Below are 18,728 nucleotides of genomic sequence, written 5' to 3' on the forward strand. Positions count from 1 at the left end.
GCATGGACAACATAGGCCTAATTTCATTTTTATAGATGACAATGCTTCTGCTCGTCGAAATTGTATCTTTAAGAAATGGCTGCTGAAAACTGGGGTGCCTCAAATGGAGTGGCATACACTTTTTCTAGATCTGAATCCTATAGAAAACCTATGGGATCAGCTGAGTTGCCATGTAGAGGCTCGTAACTCTGTACCCCCCAGAACCTCTGGGGCCGCCCTTCAAGAAAAGGGGGATGCGATTCCTCAACATAGACTAACTCCACTTGTGAACAGCAGGAAATGTTATTGTTAAGATATAATTGATGTTCAAGGTCACATGACAAGTTATTGAGACATTGAAATTTTTTTTGGGGGTAGGCTATATCCACCACTGTTGTTGGCTGTTGTTTCAATAAATTGTTTGACATGAGGTAGTCACTATTGTAAGCTTCTACTTAAATGCTTGACTTTCATGATAAAATATCCCTGTAGCATGAACTTTTTATGTTTTACCTAAATTTCACCCAAAAGCTAAATATCCTTAAATGTTTGTGAGTAGTGTAGAACTCTTAAACATTATGTAGGCATTAATCTGCTTCATATAACATGGCTTTACCTGTATACAGTAGCATTGCAGCTGAAAAACGAGAGACACCATTTAAAAAACAATTTTATTAGACAAATCATTTAGACAAATTATACACAGAAAGCTCTGCCACTTGTAACGGAGGCCTCCAAAAATGTTTTCTGTAATTTTGTGTTTAAATAGGCAGCACATCAAAATAGGCCTATTTTAAATACTGTACATGGCTAACAGTTATTTCAATTTAGCTAAATTTTACTGCAACATCTGGCATGTCTCTACATAGCTTTATTATATTATTATTTTTTTTTTTCATTTTAACTTTTAAAATCCAATATGCATGAGACAACGGATGTCGCAAGGGGAAACAAAATGTGCATGCTTTCAGACACTTGTACCCTTAGAAACAAAATGGCCTTTGCATGATTTGAATAGAAACAAATCTGCCTTACACAGTAGACAATATTTGAAGATTTAGTACAAAAGCATTGACAGTACAAGATGCACCCTGGAGAACCAGCATCAAAAATATGTATGAAGAATATATTTATATATATATTTTTCATATTTTGTTTATACATATTAATAAAGCAAATCATGAAACTTACAACGAAAAATAAAGATTCCCAGATGTCACTCATTTCTTAAGTGCATATACCTGGGTGCAAATAAAAGGTAAGAAAACAGAAGTAAATTATCTCAGACACTATATTGATATTATTTGTACAGGTAAACAACTGCAATAAACAGCGAACACAATCAATGCTGTCATCCTTACCATTCATGTACTGCAGTAAGAGAACACAGGAAGGCGTATTGAATAACCAATGTAACCAATGGTTTTTACCATAGCAGTCGGTCTAAATCGGTTGATCCATTGGGTGGAAAATAAACTAATGACAGTGACGAGTACTCTATGATTGGTTGCACTAAATTAAAGCTCATTTGTTCTGTGCGCACCATGTTGTTAAATCAGCCATTTTGATCTTTAAAACCCAGCAGCCTTCTGTCATTATATAGAAAATCTCATGTAAATCTATAATATTGGTTTACGTGAAAAAATACAAGTATCATCCTGCCGCGTGCTCTAGCACATATTTGCAAACTGAGCTGATACCAATACCAATCAAGGCTTAATGAGGTAATATGTAACTGACAAGTGCTTCTCACCTAGAATTCCAAACTAAAGTCTGGTACATGTTGATTAATAAGTACAGTCATTCAAGCAAACCATAACCTAATCATTTTAGTATTGTTGATGTGTTAATATTCTCCTACCTTACATTAGAAAAAAACTTTATCTTTGGGACCACCTATATTTTTATTAAAAAACATTTTGTTGTGGCCTAAAGATATATCCTGACATAAACCCTCCAACATTTCTAATTTTAGAAAGGTGTTTCTAAAAGATATGAATTCAATGATTTTCAAAATTAAAAAAATGAGTTTTTTTATTCTAGAAATTCTTATGATTCCTCAAAATTCTCCAAATACCTATGGAAATCCAAAGTAGAGATGGTGATATTGATTAAGAGTCCAGTGAACTGTCTGCATCCTAGGATCCACTTTTGATAAGCCGGCCTGGTGCAACATCATTGTGGCAACATGACACATGTAATATTGCACCACACCAGCAAATAAAAAGATGAGCTATGGTTGTTGGCAGTTAGCTTGGCTCCACCTACAGTCTACAGATGCAGGACCAGGTCCATCAAGTCAATTCAAACCATCTCTATTTTTAAGTTATGGCTCATGATTGGGAATCCAAGCTCCCAGACAATGGTTGATTCTTAGACTAGAGGAGGTGCAGGGGAACTTCAGCATCTCTTCTCCATCAATGTTTTTCTTTTCACATGTAAATTCTCTATCACCACCTGCAGCGTGGTTCCTTTCAAGTAAATGGAGTTTCTCAATATTTGTATATTTAGAAGCATCCCTGTCCAGGGTAGTAGTTTCCTTCATTTTCAAGATTGTGTGATGTCCACTGGTCAAATCTCCAGTGATCATTAAGTGATGGCCCATCAAAGCAATATATCAACAATTATTGAGATGGGACTTCTCCTTTAAAGCTGGTGTCACACATAACGACGACGACAACGACATCGCTGCTACGTCACCATTTTCGGTGACGTTGCAGCGACGTCCCGTCGCTGTCGCTGTGTGTGACATCCAGCAACGACCTGGCCCCTGCTGTGAGGTCGCCGGTCGTTGCTGAATGTCCAGCTTCATTTTTTGGTCGTCACTCTCCCGCTGTGACACACACATCGCTGTGTGTGACAGCGAGAGAGCGACGAAATGAAGCGAGCAGGAGCCGGCGTCTGGCAGCTGCGGTAAGCTGTAACCAGCGTAAACATCGGGTAACCAAGGGAAGACCTTTCCCTGGTTACCCGATGTTTACGCTGGTTACCAGCCTCCGCTCTTGCTGCCAGTGCCGGCTCCTGCACTGTGACATGTGGCTGCAGTACGCATCGGGTAATTAACCCGATGTATACTGTAGCAAGGAGAGCAAGGAGCCAGCGCTAAGCAGTGCGCGCGGCTCCCTGCTCTCTGCACTGTGACATGTAGCTGCAGCACACATCGGGTTAATTAACCCGATGTGTGCTGCAGGAGAGCAAGGAGCCAGCGCTAAGCAGTGCGCGCGGCTCCCTGCTCTCTGCACTGTGACATGTAGCTGCAGCACACATCGGGTTAATTAACCCGATGTGTGCTGCAGGAGAGCAAGGAGCCAGCGCTAAGCGCGGCTCCCTGCTCTCTGAACATGTAGCACAGCGACCTTATGATTGCTGCTTCTGCTGTGTTTGACAGCTAAGCAGCGATCATAACAGCGACTTACAAGGTCGCTGTTACGTCACCGAAAATGGTGACGTAACAGCGACGTCGTTGTCGCTGTCGTTTAGTGTGACACCAGCTTAAGTCTCTTTAACAATCTACCAGTAATTGTAAGCCAAGAGATCCATTATGTTGATCTCTGGCAAACAGTCTTATAAACAGTCTTCTCTTAGGTATTGGGCTATTGTGCAGTTCAATAGGGAGCTCCTTAACCAATGTGAGAAAAATTAAATGCATATCAGCAAAGCAATAGGTGAAGTAAAAATCTAAAACAATTGCTGTGTAGTGGATAGGAGCTGTGCAGGGTAAAATAATTTTAAGTATCAAATTGTCAGATTTTAGCACCAAAATGATAACAATATCATAGATGTATATGTTAATATAAAAATAAAAGAAAATCCCAATAAAAAATACAAGACAACTAGAAAACATAAATCATATCAACCACAATATTCAGTAATAAGTAACAATTGACTAAATGATCCATTTTACATTGACCTAATATTTTGGCATTATTGGCAATTTTTGGCCTACAAAGAAGCTTCTCAATTGTACAAATCAGAATAAAAAATAGCTTAGTTTAATAAATGTATTTGAGAGTGAAGAACAAACTATAATACATTTCGATACACAATGTACAGTAGGCATGGTAGTATCTTGGGCCTTACAATACTTTATTCATATTTCTAATGTATTTGTTAATAAACTTTTAGAAAGCATTTTAAAGACTAGCTATCCCTTTTTCTAATAGGAAACTTGCCCATAATGCATAATCACTCCTTTTCCTGTGCTTTCCTCCTTGACTTGCTTGCTTTTCAATTTGAAACTGCATATTAAATTGACGCCTGCTTCTTCTTCTTGCTGCCTGATGAAGAGATCCTAAGCAGGCCTGTCTATGTCTTAGAAGTCACATATATAGCACTTCCTTTCACTATTTTAGAAATGGTATCTACATGTAACACAATCATGTTAGCTCTAGAAGACAAATGGCTCCTAGTCATCCTGAACCTATAAATATGGTATAATACACAGTTTGCCGAGGAATTTAATAAAAGTTACACAATGTCTGTAATTCCAGCTGCGTAGCTGTGATAAGATAAATGCTTATCTTTATACTTATCTTAAAATGTAAAAGTATCTGTACTTTTGCAAATAATGTTTTAATTGCACCAATACATCTAAAACAACTTTGTACATAGACTTGATTAAAAAATGTACTTTGTGTATAAAATAGAGCTTAGGGTTCCCAACCTGATTATTTCTTTTTTCGGGACAACTTATTAAGAAATCACAGACAGCTAATATTTGTTATGTAAAAATTGGAAAAGCACAATAAATCATAAATATTTCTAGTATTACAGGTCTGAAACCATAAAACCGAACTCTAAAATAATGAGAATTAGGTTCACAATAAATTTCTTTAGTTTTAAAAAACTCATGTACACTTCTAATGATTTCTTAGACACTGGAACAAGATGATGTATATTTTCTGACTGTCAGGGGTGTAACAATCATGGTCACAGAGGGTGCGAACATGACCGACCCCGAAGTGGTAGAGAACCTGCTCTGAAATAGTTCTCTAGCCTTCATTGCATGTACAGTACAGCAGAGTCCAGAGCAGAGTATGCAGATGAGACAGCTGTTAAATTTGTTGCATTTATGGACCGTCATGGCACTGTACCAGGTTTCTAGTAAAACCGTTTGGGCTTGTATGTTTCTCAAGTGATGGCAGGACTGATGCAGAGTATGGATCCTCTCCCTCATCTACAATAATGTGCTTCTTGCCGAGCTACCTGTCTGCTGTAGCTCTTTATATATATATATATATATATATATATATAAAAATATATCTATCTATATATACAGTGTATATATATATATATATATATATATACAGTATGTATATACTGTATTTATAGCTGTAGTCAGACTGGCAATATTTGGAGGGAGTGAGCAGAGGTAGATAGTGAAAGCAGGACAAAGAGAATAAAGCATACTCCTGTTCTTTACTTACCCTATCTACTTTCTCCTGTCATTTGCTCCTCTCCTCAATACCAGTTTTCTGCCCCATCTGCTTTCTGCTATTCTCTGTCCTTTTAGCTGTTTTTTCCCTTTTTCTGCTGCTTTTAGCACTACTTATTTGGTATTGGGATGAGAGTGTTGTCAACTGCTGTTTCTATTTCTTGACGTCAACACTATAATAGAAAAGGTATGCGTATATGTATTGTGTGTATATTGTAGAGAAATATGTATTCAATGTGTAAACACATACTATGTATTGAAGTGTGTATTGTATGTGTACAATGTGTGTATATTTGTGTAATGTGTGTGTGACACCTATATGTACTATATATTATGTATATTGTGAATAGAAGCCATATATATTTCAGAAGGATGGAATGAGTCAAGCATAAATGTGAAGGTCATAGTCAGAATTTGGGATTTGAAATGCAAATTCCACAAGTCATGATAATATACAATATTATTTGTGTGAATAGGAGTTTACACTATCTACACTTCATGAAATTTTTTTGCAGCGCAATGTAAGTATTCTACATTGTTCTGATGTTAAAATCTGCAGCAGCTTACTATATTGAGGAGAATTAGAAGATAGGAACTATGGAGGAGAAGCACAATAGGGTCTTACCAGATAACAAAATTGGTTAATAGTGAGGAACTCACCTAGAAAAGTTGTGCAAGTCAAAACTCCTATATCAGCGTCATATAAAGGTGAACAGCTGCAGCCCCGAGCAGAGTAAATTCCGAATTCTTCTGAATTTACTCTATATTGAGGAAAAGACAGATCTCATTTCACCTCTGGTTTCCTTTTTTCAATATATATAAATCTGTAAATAACACTTATCCATATTGAAAGAGTGCATGAAAAGTTTTTGCGGTGTGACCCCCAAAATTTGCTTTTGGATCCATTAGACTCTGTCCAGAATTCGGCAACCCTTATACAGCTTTCTAAATCAGACCACAATAAAACCTGCAATCCTACATTAGGATATCTGTATAAGCCCCCATTTCCAGAGACCAATTGGTCGTAATGGGCACTCATCCCCAACATATGAAGTCAAATTGCTGCTCGTTTACTTTCACTATATTTAACAACAATAATGTAAATTTGTTCCTGAGATCATATTTTTCCCCTTTTGTCATATACTTCACTGTTTGCTGCACATCGGTTTACACAAGGGGTCCCCGACCTGTGGCTTGGGAGCCACATTTGGCTCGGTGCCCTTGATGTGTGGCTCGTCTGTTTGCCAGCTTGTTGCATTAGCATAAAGTCTAGGAAACAGCTATGAAGAACAGGTCCCCAGATGGTGACTTTTAGGAGTACATATAAAACAGCAGATCTGAATGGGGGTAAGATAGGAACTCCTGGGTGTTGGTATACGGTCTTATACCAGTAATGGGGGCTCAGGGTGTCACTACTGGGGGGGATTGGAGCTGGATGGGGCTCATGACCCTCTATCAGAGCTGGATGTGACTCACGACACTCTATCAGACCTGAATATGGCTCTCAAGGTCATAAAGATTGATCTCCTCTGGTGTACACCAACAATAATTTTAAAGCCTGAATTAAAGATGTTATTAACATTAAATTAGCATTTTGCTATTTCTTGTTTGGTCGCTTTGTCTTTCACGCTAGGCAATTATGGGGAACATACATTTTTATCAACATATCTTTAACTAATAATCACCTTATGATAAAAGGGTAAAATGACTGCAAAATCAAAGGTATGTCATTTAGAAGCTGTATACATAATAATTGGTAAAATATTTTTAATTAAGACTATTTGCAAAACCACTTCATTTTGAATCAAACATTTGATTGCAAATTTGTATATGCATCTTTTTTATACATTTTGCTGCTATGTTGTGGACTATTGTATTACAAATACTTAAAATAATTCTGTATCTTTCAAATGTAAATGTCAACTGTAAAGGTACTTGTACACTGAGCTCAATAGCTCGTGCTGTCTACCTTGGCACAACCGCTGAGTTCAGTGATTGGCTACAGCAGTAATGCGTGCTGTTGACTTAACGTTTTACCGCTGCAACCAAAATACCGAAACCTGAGCAACAGCGGGGAGTTGGAATTGGACCACGGGAGGGTAGGTACCAGCTCGGTTTATTTTACATCTTTTAAAGCATTTAGGATCCACTTTCCTGAAAGCAGAAACCCCTTTCAGAACCTCAGGAAATATTGGCTGAAGTTTCACCTTATAGAGTTCCTGCTTTCCCCACCTTCTGAATTCACTCTGCACTAAACATTCAACTTTTTTTCTGCTGGATTCCAGAAAATCCCCCCATTCTTTTGTCCCTAAACAGGAGGAAGCAGCTCTCAGTCTTACCAGTATTAAATGGAGAGTACCTAAAAGGGAGGGAAGAACAGAAAGTTTGTGGTGTCAAACATCAGCCAATAGCTTAAGAGCATTGAGTTATTATGGAAAAAGTGTAATTTTGTAGGGGCCATTTACGTATTTTTTTTTACAATTTGTGATAGACCTGAAGTTCAAAAATGTCCATAAAAACTTGTATTTGAGGCACCAGAGTAAAAAAAAAATGTCCTTCCCATGGATATGTAGCTTTGACCCTGGTGAAACAGAATAGGAGCAGGTTATCTCTCCCCCTCCTTCCTCCCCCTCTTTCCCTATAATCTCTATCTCAGTCTATTCTCTTTATACCTCTCTCTATTCTCAGTAGCTTCTAATAGATTCTTTGTCTTTTCCTCTCTTTTTTTCCCTCTTGTTTATTTTTCTCATAATAAGTACTTTCACTTGTAGTAACCGCAGACAGGGGAAATTATTATTTGCATTTTTTGTATTGTATTGTTGAAAAATCAATAAAATATTTGAAACTAAAAAGAAATGATGGCCCTGGCACTTTAAATTAAACAAGTAGCTCACTTTTACTAGCGCAAAAGGTAATTCCATTGGCTTATATTTCTTATATGAAAAAAATTAGTTCATTAGAACTTTTCCAACTTTGGGCTTCGACTAAACAAAAGTAATCAACACTCTCCTTTTAGTTAGATGTATATAATTTAAGCAAATCACACTATAACTAAAGTATCCCAGTATGCTGCAACTAAGTAAGGCCACTCAGAAATGTTCATAATCATAGAACAGCTTAAAACACAATATTATATATATTATATATATATATATATATATATATATATATATATATATATAAATAAATAAACATTGCCATTTATTGTTAAATAAGGCCTTCTGATTTGCATGGTGGAGCTCCATCTATATATTCTTTTATCGTTATATTTTTTTTTTCATAAAATTTACAATAATAATGAGTGTCAGCATTCAATAATCCAGACTGTAAACAAGAAAATCTATGACTACAAAATGTGTATAAACTAGTGTACCGCACTAGATAACATTGTAATGTTTATACAAACCTGATTTTTTTTTAGGTTTCGCCCTTTAAATTGTTGGACGATATTGCTGCTTTCTTGCCAAAACAGCCTTGTACTCGCCAAATGGTTGTGTCTAGTACTGCACCACTGATACCCTTTTTATAGAATTGAGCTGCAATAAAAAAGGCATCCCATGTACAGGTGCGGCGCTGTATTTTGCAAGCAATCATCTTTTTACAATATTAAATTTCTTGGACACACTCAAAAAAGGACTCAAAAATATGGAAAAAAGACCCTTTTTTGAGTGTCTGATTAGTTTCTTTTGTCTAAGATATGTATTTTTATATATAGCATTCTTTCTTTACTAATATATCCCAAGCAGACATGTCCAGCTGTAATATACCAGACTATATTCCTTCATATTAAACAAGTAATAGACTGAACAAATGGTTTGAATATTTTGCATTTTCTGACATAGAAAAGTATAGATGATATGATGTGATATAAAACTCTTTGTTAAAATAGTTAAGAACTTTCTAAAGTAAATATTCTCATTGTATATAATGTTATATTTTTTTTACTTTTTTTTCTAAAGCGCTATTGTATGATATAATTTTTGTAACTTAAACATGAACACATTTCATTTATCAATTGGTGTATATAGTCCATATTCCTATGATATATATAATGCTAGAAGTCTGGATAATGTTGCCATTATGTAGACTGAATTTGATTTTTCAATTATTTTTTATTAATGGCTATGATGGTATAACACGGACTTCAGTTTGGACAGTATGGCGGGGGGGGGGGGCATGAAAATGTTATGGAAGCGGCCCATTCACATGCGACTAGCCTTAGAATTCTGTTAGCAGGTCTTCCATTTAGGAAATAAGGGGTGATATTGCCCTCAGGTCTTGTTTGCTAACATTGAGGGATCCTCAGCAGATTTTTATTGTGTGTGATAAAAGAATATTCTGAACTATGGCCCCCTCTCCTTACAGCATTCATTGTAGCTGTTTTTTTTTTAGAGTAGATAGTAAAATATTATTTTTCATGAAAAAAGTCTGAAAAACATAAAAAAATTAAAGCATATAAAATATAAAAATATTTTAAAATATGTACACCCATAGCACTTAGCCAAAAATAGAATAGCAGTAGTATACACGCCAACAGGTCTATGCATTTCTTCCTGTCAATAATGAGCATAATGTCAACATTACCCAGACTTTTTCCTTAGCCACACACATGAATATTGTATGCGTACACTGTCATATATGCATACATTGAATTGGTGCAGACCTTTTACCCATAAACTGTACATTTTTTTAAAAAAATGAGCTGATTAATATACATATGCACTGCTACAGTGCAAACATATGCTTTAATGTATTCTTTACTGGCGGAGAAATGGCTTTTTGTAGTCCTACAAAATTGCATTCTTTTTCTTACAGCCTGAATAGCATTTGTTTGACTCTAAACTGCAGGGTACGCCTTTGGTCCACTTTTATGGGACACAACAGCAGCAGAGTATACAAGAGAATCAGAGAGTAAGATGCAAAGAATTTGGAATTATTGCAGATGTAACTTTGAAACTAAAGTGAGATTCATAAATACATTAACATGTTTTCAAGAAGAAACAGAGAAGAAATAAGGATGAGGCAGTGAAATGAATTTACAAGTTTTAAAATACATTTACAGACAAAAGAGGAAGAAGAAAGCGAAGAATCAAAAACTGTTATTAATAACCTTGATATAAAAAAAATACATCCAATGTTAGTTCCATCGTTTTACAGATGCTCCTAGCAAATAGAGTCCAAGAAGAAAAAGAAAGAAAACAAAATAACAGTGAAGAAACTTTCTAAAGCTCATATGGAGGTACCTCGGTCAGGGTCATTACCAAGATTGAGCCCTAGAGAAGGAGTTGGCTGGTATGGAATAGATGACATAGTTTTAATTGGACTTCGAAAAAATCCACCATTGGGAGCTCTGTGCCTAAAAGGACCAGTTCGGTGCTCAGGCACATTACCAAATGAAAATCCAGAAGCAGCTTTAGTAGACAAGTTACGACTAAGTGTCTGTATCTGTTCCGGTATAAAGGTCGTAGTAGTTATATGAGTGTTTCGGAAATCACTAATTTGCTCCAAAGTTTGTCTGGTTGGTAACGTGTCAATGTCTAGTGGTGTCAGATCCACCGATGAGGAAGAAAACTGTTTATGAGGACTTTCATCATCAGTGCACAGGCTGTTTACACGTCGGTGGAGATGTTCCAGGTCAATTTCTTTGTCATCCTGGAGGAGAAAAAAAAAGAGGGAGATGCACAGTATTCAGTAGGAACCTTACGTATCCTAGCCAGACATCATTGACTAAATTAAAAAGTCACACATAAAAATGCATGCCTGTATTTTACATATAAAACTGCAGAAAATGACTTATAATGACACTGATGGGATTGAAATAGCTTTTAGGCTGCAGTAATGGTACACTAAAGCGTAGCTTTTTAGATGTATTTTAGCTTTGCAAGGCCAGCAGACAATGTGGGAAAGCATACGGAATTCCACAAAGACAGCTTAACATTTCAGAAATAACCAGAAGAAAAATCAAAACACAGATTTTCAGTTTATTGCCCAAAAATGTACATTCCATTTTATTTTACAAGGATATCTTGAAACAGTATAAATATTGAAATGAAAAAACTAAAGAACCTAATCAAAGAACTTCATGGCCCTTATTATCAGAATGAAAAACAACATAGTTTTTTGGAATTAAAAAAATGCATATTGACTAGGGATGATCAAGCACTACCATGCTTGGGTGCTTGGTATTCGTAAAGAGCAATGGGATGCTCAGATGGGCTCAACTCATCTACCGAATATAATGAAAGTCAATGGGGAACTCAAGTAGTTTTCTAGGAAAACTTCGAAAAAAATACTTGAGTTCTCCATTGACTTCCATTATACTTCATACACAAGTCAAGTCTGTCCAAGCGTCCAGCTGCTGGTTACGGATATATGGTATTGAAATTAAAATCGAATCAGTCAGAAGGAATTTTTACCTAAAACTAAAGATAAAGATGTTGTTATCCTGTGTAAATTGATATGTTGCCTGTAAAAATTTACTCTGCCATTGCTGAAAATTCTTCCATTTTCTATGTAAATAAGCTGCAATTGCATTAAGGCGAGGCATCAAAGCATTTCCTGCTCTCTGGCACTGACTCTTTGGCTCGATTAACCTGTCAATCAAACGCCAGGAGCTAGGTGCCGGGCAGGGAATAAAGAGTAATGGTTGGAGAACTGGAAGTGCTTTGACATGTCTCAATGCAAATGCAGCTAATTTATATAAAACTTCAATGTTGCACTGCTCAGCAGTGGCATGGCACATATCTGCAAGAAATGTATTGATTTACTCAGTGTAAAATCACCTACATGACCATACAATTTGTTTTGCTTAGAATTTCCTCCTGTCAGGTTGCTTTTAATATTAAATTGACATCTCTAATGGATCCATTTCTTAGAGTTATATTTACAGATTCACACACTTATTTTTACTTTTTGACATGTCATATTGATATGTCTGAAAAATACATTAGTGGTCATCTAAGTACTGGTAAAGTAAGCTTGAAATAGTAACTAAATCCTAAAGCAATAATTGTAAAATACAAATAAAGATACCTAATAAAATGTAATCAATGTGAAATGAATTGCTATGTCCATCTTTGGCTACCATTTTACAGTTTATATATAAATATAGTATATATAAAAGTAAGGTCATTTTATAAAGAACAAACAAAAAAAATAATTTTGTTGTGTATTGATATACAATAATTAGTGATGAGTGAGCACTCCCATGCTTGAGTACTCAGTACTCGTTAAGAGCAGTTGGATGCTCGGATGGACACGACTTGATCATCCAAGTATAATGGAAGTCAATGAGGGACTCAAGCATTTTTTGGAAAATCTACTGAAAAAATGATTGAGTTCCCCATTGACTTCCATTATACTTAGTAAACAAGTCGCATCCATTTGAGCATCTAAGTGCTCGTGACGAGTACCGAGCACCTGAGTATGGTAGTGGTCGCTCATTACTGATAATGCAATGTATTTTCAAAGTTATTCCAATTTTTATGTTAGATATGCCCAATAATTTGTTTTAGAAAAATAAAAAAAAAGAAACGTAATGTATATTATGTGAAAAATTAAATAATTACTATGAATACAAATTTAGACATTAGTTCCAATGGAAATTAATGCTTTTATGGCTTTAATATTTAAAAAGGTGTAAGGTAATTTATCAATTTTTCTGGTCCTGGTATCTATTTTATTGGCCCATGGTGATAATTTATTTTTCCAAATCCATGGTCAAATGACAATATATTTTCTTTAGGTTTTTCAAACTCTGCAAAATGTTTAGTCACTGATCTGAATTACTCTTATGAAAGGATCTTTCAATCTCTATTCTTTTGCAGTATTTAAGCTAGTCAAAAATAGAAGCTAGAAGTAATTTATTACCTTCACTTCCTATCTGGTGGTACTTTGCTCATCCCAACATAGTCTATCCGTCTCCCCCTCTCACCAGGTACTAGAATAAACTGGATCGCTAACCTAAAAATAATTTTTCATAAAAATATATGGTCAGTGAAGAGTTGGTATCTGTTGGTATTTGTTGACATGCTTTTTTGGCCACACAGTGAGGTGGATTTATATACAATTTCAAGACAAGCCATTGGTACTCCAGCACTCCTTTCCATTTAAGGCTCAAGAAGAGGCTACAGTGATATTAGCATTCATTAGCTAATATCTTTGTCAACTGGCCAAGCATAGCGTTTACCAATCTACTTATGTAGTCTTTTACTTTGCACAGTATATATCCTAGCATGCTATTAAAGCTGCAGACTATCGTGGCAGTCTGGATTTTGCATTTTCATGACAACTGAAAAGCCACATTTAGCCATATTAAAAATCTCTAATGATAATATAAAGTCAACCCATAAATCTTTAAATATAGTTTATCATTATATGTGTAAGCATTGACTTAATTTATTAAAACTGTGTAAACAAACTGGCCTTGTTGCTGATAGCCATAAACTAGAGATCAATTTTAATTTTTCATACGTTCCTGAAAAATTAAAGATGCACAATGATAGGCTACTAGGGGCAACACGTCTGTTTTAATAAATAGGACTATTAAGAAATGTATGAACATGCAAATGACTAGAGATCTTGCTCAATAAACAGCAATTATTGAGTGAAAATAAACCCATACAAGAAATGTATATTCCTTCTTTTACAGAAGTCAATAAAATGCATCTTAAAAGGAACTTGACGGCTGATACATGCTGCCCGATCCACGGAAAGCATGTATCAGACAATGGCTGTATGATTTCAGCCAGGTACATTTTGCTGCATTTCAGAGACAAACATAGTTTAAAGGCCACCAGGGAAGGAGCCACACATGAGACTACTGTAGATGAACAGGTGGATCCCAGGCGGCTTATTCACTGCTGCTCCCAGTGTCTGACAGATCACTTTCTATATATGCATGAAGGGAGAGACCTTTCACTTAAGAGGAGTGGGCTGTGAAAAGCCGCAGGGAATCCACCTGTCCGACTAATCTCCCATGTGGTTTGGATCCTAGTGGCTTTTAAAAAGAACCTGTCATGTAAAAAAATGCTAAAAAAACTGCAGATGTGGGGTTAATTTGTAGGTTAAAAGTGTTCTGATGCCATATGGACAATGCAATGCAAGCCCCACTTCTGGGAGGAAAGGAACTTGGGCTTTCAGTCATAGGGGTGTGGCCAGCGCAGTTTTGGTTACTGCTCTGAACACTGAGTGGCATCTGTAACCACGCCCCTGACTGACAGCCTGCTCAGCATTCCATCAGTACCGAGCAGGTAGTCAGTCAGTCAGTTACAGCTGCCGGTCACTATGCACAAAGCGGTGACTGAAACCATGGCAGCCATGACCTTATGACTGAAGGTCCAAGGCTGTTGGGAGGAATAATTGAAATTTCTTCCAACAGTGGGACTAAGTGCAGTGTCTGCACAGCATCAGAACATTTTTAACCTGCAGTTCAAAACCGTATCATCGGAACTTCCAGTCATGCGCAGTAGACCTCTCTGAAGCCGGAACGCATACACTGGGCTTCATACTGCACATGACTGGAAGTGCCCAGCATTCAGAAGCGCAGTCACAGCAGTTACAGGTACGTGCGGCATCGTTCGTGATGCTGCATTGATTAGCATGTTAGTACACCCCTGTGAGCCTGCTAACATGCTAAGAGGGTGGACTTGTCGGGGGATATAACACACTTTGGACTAGTCCCTGCGCTCATTAACATAAGATAAAAGATCTTTAGAAATCCTTTTTCTAAAGATCTCATTATCTATACTAGTGTATACAGGGACAGTTAGGGTACCTTCACACTTTAGCAATGCAGCAGCGATCCGACCAGCGATCTGACCTGGTCAGGATCGCTGCTGCATCGCTACATGGTCGCTGGTGAGCTGTCAAACAGGCAGATCTCACCAGCGACCAGTGACCAGCCCCCAGCCAGCAGCGACGTGCAAGCGACGCTGCGCTTGCACGGAGCCGGCGTCTGGAAGCTGTGCACACTGGTAACTAAGGTAAACATCGGGTATGGTTACCCGATGTTTACCTTAGTTACCAGCGCACACCGCTTAGCTTAGCTGTGCAGGGAGCAGGAGCCGGGACTGACAGCATGAGAGCTGCGGAGGCTGGTAACGAAGGTAAATATTGGGTAACCACCTTGGTTACCCGATGTTTACCTTAGTTACAGCTTACCGCAGGCTGTCAGATGCCGGCTCCTGCTCCCTTCACATTCAGGATTGTTGCTCTCTCGCTGTCACACACAGCGATGTGTGCTTATCAGTGGGAGAGCAACAATAAAAAAAACGAACCAGGGCTGTGTGTAACGAGCAGCGATCTCACAGCAGGGGCCAGATCGCTGCTCAGTGTCACACACAGCGAGATCGCTAATGAGGTCACAAAAAACGTGACTCAGCAGCGATCTCAGTAGCGATCTCGCTGTGTGTGAAGCACCCCTTAGGCAGGGATTAGCAATATGCACCCAGAACTGCTCGTGGTTCTGGGTGCTTATTGCACCTGACAAGTTCCCTTTAAACCTATACAATATTTATGTAGGCAATGTGAACATTTATAAGAAAAGGTTTTTCAGTCGCAGATACTGTAGTTCATTTTTCATTAATCTATCTTTTTATTTTCTGAAATAGATGCAGCTTTAAGCCTGCTGGGCGTCATAATTTTGGATGTATATGACAAGTTTACACAATGCAGCATGCTATCTCTATGTGGAAAATAAGAACATATGACATGGAAAAATGTGATAATGCTGAAAAATTAATTTAAAAATAATACATATTATTAAAATAAAAATATCACTTTGTCTCCTTATGCTTAAAAGCATATGTTGTAAATTTCATATTTTCAAACAGATGAGAAATATTTCCATTGTAAATGTATGAATTGGCAAGGTTGATCTGTTTAAATATGGGAACATAAAATAGCTGAAAGACATATAGGTGCTTTACTAAAGCTAAAATAGTTACCAATTATTTCTAAACATTTTATCTATGGCATATACACCTGCTAAAATGCAGAAACTATTTTATATTTATTACACTCACTACATTTTTTAACAATCTTAGTAAGACCTAGTTCATATCCATCCTGCGCTCTACGCTGAGCATTTGAGTTGGGGTTTTCAACTAAATCCTGGACAAACAGGAACCTTCGACATAGCTAGTCAGTTACCTTTTTCTGACTGAATCATATTTTCCCTCTATGGTATCTGTTTAATTTATGTGGACACAATAGTGTGAAATATAAATAACAGTGCACCCTATAAATATCACAGATTTGGGAAAACACAGAAAGAGAACTTTAAATGCTGTAGAGTAACATCACTGCTTGTGAGAAATTCTCGGTGACCGGCAGTAGCCTATGGAATCTCGTTTTGAGAACGAAGCTGTATAGGTCACCGCTTATGAGAAATTCCGGGCTGCCGCTGACAGGAGGTGACCTATGCAGCCTCTGTCTGAGAATATTCTCAGAATATAGATCCATAGGAATCATGGGACGTTACTCTTTGGATTACATTGGAACTCCCAGGATTTATTTTAAAGTAATACATTGGCGAATGAGGGAGTGTCGGGACGCCTTTATTCATCAATTGGATTAAGTCAAAACATCAGGGTTTTTTGTTTTATAATAAATTGGTGTGAGGGAGTGTTAATTCAAATAAACTGTATTTTCCTGTGTTTTTTTTTAACTCTATACTTGCTGTATTAGTGAAGGGGTGTTAGATTGATGCTTACTCATAACTAACTCCTGGGCTTGATACCAGCTGTCAATTCACAGCTAACATTAACCCCAAATGTATTACTGTACCAGGACAATCGTTAAGAGCCGGGCGAAATGCCACAATTGGAGCATCTAATGGATGCGTCACTTTTGAGGTGCCTGCGAGCTGCTATTTTCAGGTTGGAAAGGGCAAAAAAACATGGGCTTTCTCACCCTCATAATATCAGTTTCCAGCTGTCTGCTCTACCTTAGCTGGTTATGAAAAATAGGGCAGATCCCACATAGTTTTTTTACATTTTTTATTTAAATAATTTAAAAAAAAACAACAAAAAAAAACAACTTAAAAAAAAGCACAGGAACCCCTCTATTTTTGATAACCAGCCAAGGTAAAGATACTTAATTACATACTTACATAGGTTGAAAAAAGACCTAGGTCCATCTAGTTCAACCTTTCTCCACCGATTATACATTTTGTCACTAAATCATTTATAACCGACAATGTTGTGTGTACTGACAAAATCATCCGGCCCCTTTTTAAAAAGCTGTTATAGCATCTGCCATTACTACCTCTTGTGGTAGGGCATTCCACAGTCTGACTGCTCGAAAGCCTGCTTTACACGTTGCAATTTCGCATACGATATCGTATGCGATTTGCAACGCCCCATCGTATGTACGGCACGTTCAATTAGTTGAACGTGCCGCACATACAATTAACCCCCGTCACACATACTTACCTACCATACGACCTCGATGTGGGCGGTGAACGTCCACTTCCTGGAGTGGGAGGGACGTTTGGCATCACATCGACGTCACACGGCAGCCGGCCAATAGAAGCGGAGGGGCGGAGCTGAGCGGGGCGTAAACATCCCGCCCACCTCCTTCCTTCCGCATTGTGGGCCGGAGCCGCAGGAGGCAGGTGAGATCTGTTCATCGTTCCCGGGGTGTCACATACTGCGATGTGTGCTACCCCGGGTACGATGAACATTCTGACGTTCAATTCGTCAGGAATGAACGACGTGCATGCTATGAACGGTTTTTCGTTCAATCGCAATTGCACGTCGCTGTCACACGCTACAACATACCTTACGATTCCGGATGTGCGTCACTTACGACGTGACCCGGCCGACACATCGTAAGATATCTTGTAGCGTGTAAAGCAGGCTTGACTGTAAAGAACCCTTTCCTATTTAGCTGCCGGAATCGCTTTTCTTTCATTTGCAGTGTATGCCCCCTGGTCCTTAGTATTGTCTTTGGAAGAAATAAGTCATGAGACAGTCCTTTATATTGACCATACATGTATTTATTCATATAAATAAGGTCTCCTCTGAGGCATTTTTTTTTGTAAGCTAAACAAATTCAACTTTTTCAACTTGTCCTCATATGGGAGGCCTTCCATTTCTTGTAGTAGTGTAGTTAGCCGCTTTTGAACTGATTCTAACTTCAGAATATCCTTTTTTAAAATGTGGAGCCCAAAACTGGATCCCATATTCCAGATGTGGCCTTACAAGTGATTTATAGAGGGGTAACAATACGTTGGGATCACAAGATCTAATTTCTCTTTTTATACACCCTAAAATCTTGTTTGCTTTAGCAGCTGCTGCCTGACATTGACTAC

The 18,728-nt window shown here is 37.6% G+C and overlaps 1 protein-coding gene across 2 annotated transcripts in view; it reads right to left on the reverse strand.

Annotated features, from left to right (window-relative positions):
* Positions 1–3,311: 3,311 nt before the first annotated feature.
* Positions 3,312–18,728, reverse strand: part of GRID2 (glutamate ionotropic receptor delta type subunit 2) — a 1,893,008-nt gene continuing 1,877,591 nt past the window's right edge. The window contains exons 16-17 of one of the 2 annotated variants that reach the window (XR_012754338.1): positions 13,283–13,375; positions 10,990–11,065 (exon numbers count right to left, since the gene is read on the reverse strand). Coding sequence is in view for 1 of the 2 variants with exons in the window: in XM_075351083.1 (XP_075207198.1) it covers positions 10,643–11,065 (423 nt within the window). In the remaining variant the exon portion in view is untranslated. Of the gene's footprint in view, positions 11,066–13,282; positions 13,376–18,728 lie in introns of both variants that reach the window. The other variant, XM_075351083.1, reaches the window with a different exon arrangement.

Source organism: Anomaloglossus baeobatrachus, chromosome 1 (genome assembly GCF_048569485.1).
Source record: "Anomaloglossus baeobatrachus isolate aAnoBae1 chromosome 1, aAnoBae1.hap1, whole genome shotgun sequence".
Lineage (NCBI taxonomy): Eukaryota > Metazoa > Chordata > Amphibia > Anura > Aromobatidae > Anomaloglossus > Anomaloglossus baeobatrachus.